The sequence below is a fragment of the Solanum tuberosum genome, unplaced genomic scaffold (assembly GCF_000226075.1).
Source record: "Solanum tuberosum cultivar DM 1-3 516 R44 unplaced genomic scaffold, SolTub_3.0 scf00914, whole genome shotgun sequence".
Taxonomy (NCBI): Eukaryota; Viridiplantae; Streptophyta; class Magnoliopsida; order Solanales; family Solanaceae; genus Solanum; species Solanum tuberosum.
In genome coordinates, this window is record NW_006239815.1 from 25,940 (window position 1) to 30,345 (window position 4,406).

At 40.3% G+C, this 4,406-nt stretch overlaps 1 protein-coding gene across 1 annotated transcript; it reads right to left on the minus strand.

Moving 5' to 3' along the window:
• Window positions 1–373: 373 nt before the first annotated feature.
• On the minus strand, window positions 374–2,104 carry LOC107059174 (uncharacterized). The gene is made up of 2 exons (XM_015305634.1): window positions 1,939–2,104; window positions 374–705 (listed from the first exon to the last, which is right to left on the minus strand). The coding sequence occupies exons 1-2, from the start codon at window positions 2,102–2,104 to the stop codon at window positions 374–376; spliced, it is 498 nt and encodes a 165-aa protein (XP_015161120.1).
• Between the last annotated feature and the right edge of the window lie 2,302 nt (window positions 2,105–4,406).

Here is a 4,406-nt window from a genome sequence, read left to right on the forward strand (position 1 = left end):
TCCGTTTGCAGATGGAAGGTGGTGCTAAAGGTGAGTTGAGTGCCCAACTCATCATACAATTTCCTCCAAAACTTAGATGTGAACTGTGTACCACGGTCTGGATGATAGAAAGGGGCATTCCGTGTAGCCTCACTTTCTCCTTCACATACACCTTCGCCAATTACAGCGCATTATAGTCTGTCCTGACTGGAATGAAATGGGCTGACTTAGTCAACCTGTCAACCACTACCCAAATAGAATAAAACTTCCCCAAAGTCTTGGGTAGACCAACCACGAAATCCATGACTATCCTTTTCCACTTCCATTCCGGAATTGGCATTCTCTGAAGCAAACCTGCAGGCCTTTGATGCTCATATTTTACTTGTTGGCAGTTTTAGCACTTAGCTACAAACTTAGCTATGTCTTTCTTCATGCCATGCAACCAATAAAGTCGCTTCAAATCTTGGTACATCTTGGTCACACCTGGATGAATGAAATACCGCAAACCATGGGATACTGTCAACAAATTCTGAATCAAGTTGTCCACTTTAGGGACACAAATTCTTCCTTTAAAAATGAGCACACCCCCTGCATCAAGAACCATAGCTTGCACCTTACCAGACACTGCCTTTTTTCTAAGATCATTCAAATTCTCATCCTTAAACTGTTTGGCCTTGATCTCCCCAATGAATGTGGCTCTAACCTCAATGCTAGCTAGCACCCCACCTCTTTTTGAGATACCCAACTACATGAACTTACACTCCAAGGTTTGAATTTCCTTAGCCAAAGGTCGCGTGGATACATCCAAGCAAGCTAGACAACCTATACTCACCGCCTTCCGGCTTAATGCATCTACCACCACGTTAGCCTTACCCGGATGATACTGAATGGTCACATCATAATCCTTGAGTAACTCCATCCACCTTCGTTATCTCAAATTCAGGTCCTTTTGAGTGAATACATGTTATAGAATACGGTGATCGGTAAAAACCTCACACTTAACACCATAAAGGTAATGCCGCCAAATCTTGAGAGTAAACACTACCGCTACCAACTCCAAATCATGTGTCGGGTAATTCCGCTCATGCACTTTCAACTGCCGTGATGCATAATCTATGATACTCTTATCCTACATAAACACAACACCCATACCCAAATGTGAAGCATCACAATAAATAATAAAATCTTTACCTTCTACCGGTAGTGCCAAAATAGGTATTGTGGTCAAAAGAGCCTTGAGATTTGGAATGCTCTCTTCACACTTGTCAGTCCACTCGAAAGGGACCTCCTTTTTTGTCAACCTTGTCAGATGTGTGGCAATGGAAGCAAAGTTCTTCACAAATCAACGATAGTAGCTAGCGATCCCCACAAAACTCCTAATTTCAGTCACAGAACTAGGCCGGATCTAGTTCTTAACCGCTTCAATCTTTTGGGGATCTACCATTACCCCTTCCCTTAAAACTACATGCCCCAAAAAGGCAACTGAAGTAAACCAAAACTCATACTTGGAAAATTTAGCATATAACTTCTGTCTCCCAAGGACACTCATAACTATACGAAGATGGTCAGTATACTCTTTCCTTACTCTTCGAATAAACTAAAATGTCATCAATAAAAACAATAATAAACGAATCCAGGAATGGTTTGAACAAACCATTCATCAAACTCATGAAAGCTACAGGCGCATTTGTTAACCCAAATGACATCAATAGAAACTCATAGTGCCCATAGCAGGTCCTGAATATCGTTTTTGGTATATCCTTAGGCCTAATCTTTAACTGATGATAACTAGACCTTAGATCAATCTTAGAGAAAACTGATGCCCCCTGCAACTGGTCAAAAAGATCATTTATCCGAGGTAGTGGATACTTATTCCGAATGGTGACTCTATTCATTTGATGATAGTCTATGCACATCCTCATACTACTATTTTTTTTCTTCAAAAAAAGATAGGATCACCCCACGGAGAGGCACTAGGGCGGATGAAGCTTTTATCAAAAAGTTCTTGAATTTGAGCTTTAAGTTTTCTCAACTCTGCCGGAGCCATGCGATAAGGAGGAATAGAGATGGGGCAAGTACTAGGCTCCAAGTCAATGCATAAATCTATATCCCTATCAGGAGGCATACCAGGCAAATGGGTAGGAAACACTTCTCTAAATTCTGACACCACATGAATATACTTAATAGAGGGAGAATCGACCTCAACATCCCGAATATGGGCCAAATATGCCAAACAACCCTGCCCCACCAATTTCCTAGCCCGAATGGAAGATATGACCTTAGCTGGCTTAAGCTTGTACACCCCTTCCCACTCTAACTTCTCCCTACTCGGGATCTCTAGAGTCACAGACTTAGTATTACAATTAAGCACAATATAATAGGGGGACAACTAAGTCATGCCTAAGATTATATCAAAGTCAGTCATATCCAAAATAACCAAATCAACCCAAGTCTAAAAATCCATAAACAAGATAGGACAAGCACGATAGACTTGGGTGACTATGACAGACTCTCCAACTGAGGTAGAAACACGGATGGGGGCACCAAGTACATCACAAATAATATCAAATCCCATGGCAAACTGAATTGACACATACAAATAAGTAGAACCCGGATAAAAAAAATAGTAGCCATCAGGTCACAAACGAGAATAGTACCTGTGATCACTGCGTTAGAAGACTCTACCTCATTCTTGCCCGGAAAGGCATATCACTGAGCCCAGTCATCTTGATGGGTGACCTCCTTACCTAGCTGCACTACTCCTCTACTTGCATTACCATTTCCCTGACCTCCATGACCTCGTTGATTTCCTCTTCTCCCACCTTATGGACGTCCTCTACCATTATTATTGTTGCCAGCGGGTACCACTACTCTAGTCTACTGCTGTATGGAATCCAACATGTGAGGTTGAGGAGAATATCTCCTCATATGCCCAGGTTTCCCACAATTATAACAAGTGCGATCAAAAGACAGCCTGCTGCCCGCCGAAGGTGCAGCTCCCTGGCTATTTAATATACTTTGAGTTTATGATATTTTTTATGCATTTCACTTAAGAGTTGTGTGCGTCTAGGGTCATATTGTATTAGAAATAATGTGTTTTGTGTTATGTCTGCAGGAAATAGGCTTGGACGCGGTTGAGTGAGATGACAGCTGAAAATATGCAAAAGGATCCCCTCATGGAAGTGATCCACGGGCGGTAGGTCCTTTGACGGTGCGTTAATGGTAGGCGTAGATGGAGCATCAAGGAAGTCTGACCAAGTGTGGAACTACGGAGCAACATATGAACCGTAGGTCGACCCACGAACCGTCATGCATATCCGTCAAATGTGTTCAGAGAATTGAAGTTCCAGTACCTAATGAAAATCCTAAGTCTGTCATGCACGTCCATCGTTGATGATATGAGAGTGAAGGTTCCAACCTATGCTGAAAAAGTTCTAAGTGTTGATCAATAGAGGGGACCTACGGACCGTAGGTTGACCCACAGTCCGTAGGTCGAGTCGTCGATTGATGTCGCGTTCCAGAAGTTTATTTCCTTATTTTGTTTCCTTTTTGTTTAGGACTTGTTTTTGTATAAATAGGGTATGTAAACCTCATTTTTGGGGGTTAGACATTATTGTTTACTTTAAGTTCTTGGTATTTTGTGGAATTAACTTGCAACTTTAGCAATTTGATTTCTGGATTTCGTTTTACAAGATTTTGACTTTGAAATTCAATTGGAGATTTCGGGTTTCTTCTACTATAATCATAAGTTCATGAATTCTCTTTATCAAAACATGAATTGTGTTCTTTTAAGCATGAGTAGCTAAATCCAAAACTGTGGGAACCATTAGCAATTAACAACGTATGAATAATAATTAAGTAATTCTTGAATAGTGTTTATGCATGTATTGGTAATTCATTCGCTTAGAAGTCTTTTTAACGGTGGCCAATGTTAGAACTCACATCGTTGCTACTTGCCGGACCAAAGAGGTAGTTAATGAGAAAAGAATTAACAATAGAGATTTAGTGGATGCTATCTAATAGTCTAATGTCAATTGGTGTGAGGGTGAAAACTAAGCCATAAATTGATGTCATGTCTAATCTAAGGTAAAAGTAAGGGTTAGTAAAGTATACACTCGTAGCCGGACCAAGGTGCGTAGTGAAATTCCCTATTTGGAGGACCAATCACCTAGGGATACATATCTTACCAATTTTGCATGTAAAAAACTAGGAAAGGATTATTATTATTAGGATTACCGCGTTAAGATTTTATGGGGAACACATACACCCTAATTTCTCTCTCATATTGATAAGTTAAAGTTTGAATCTTGCTCACTTATTACTTGATCAACAATCGATTATTTTCTTACACAAAACCCCCCATTTTATTACTTGTTTCGGAAATAGTTTGACTAAACAGATATAATAGTGAGTTAAGTTTAAGTCTG

What these genes read in the sequence shown, in the direction of transcription:
- LOC107059174 (XM_015305634.1), bottom strand. Translation starts at nt 2,104, where the DNA reads ATGCCTCCTGATAGGGATATAGATTTATGCATTGACTTGGAGCCTAGT. An exon ending in CCCTAGTGCCTCTCCGTGGG is followed by an intron (nt 706 to 1,938) that starts GTGATCCTATCT and finishes TCTCAAAAAGAG; the next exon opens with GTGGGGTGCTAGCTAGCATT.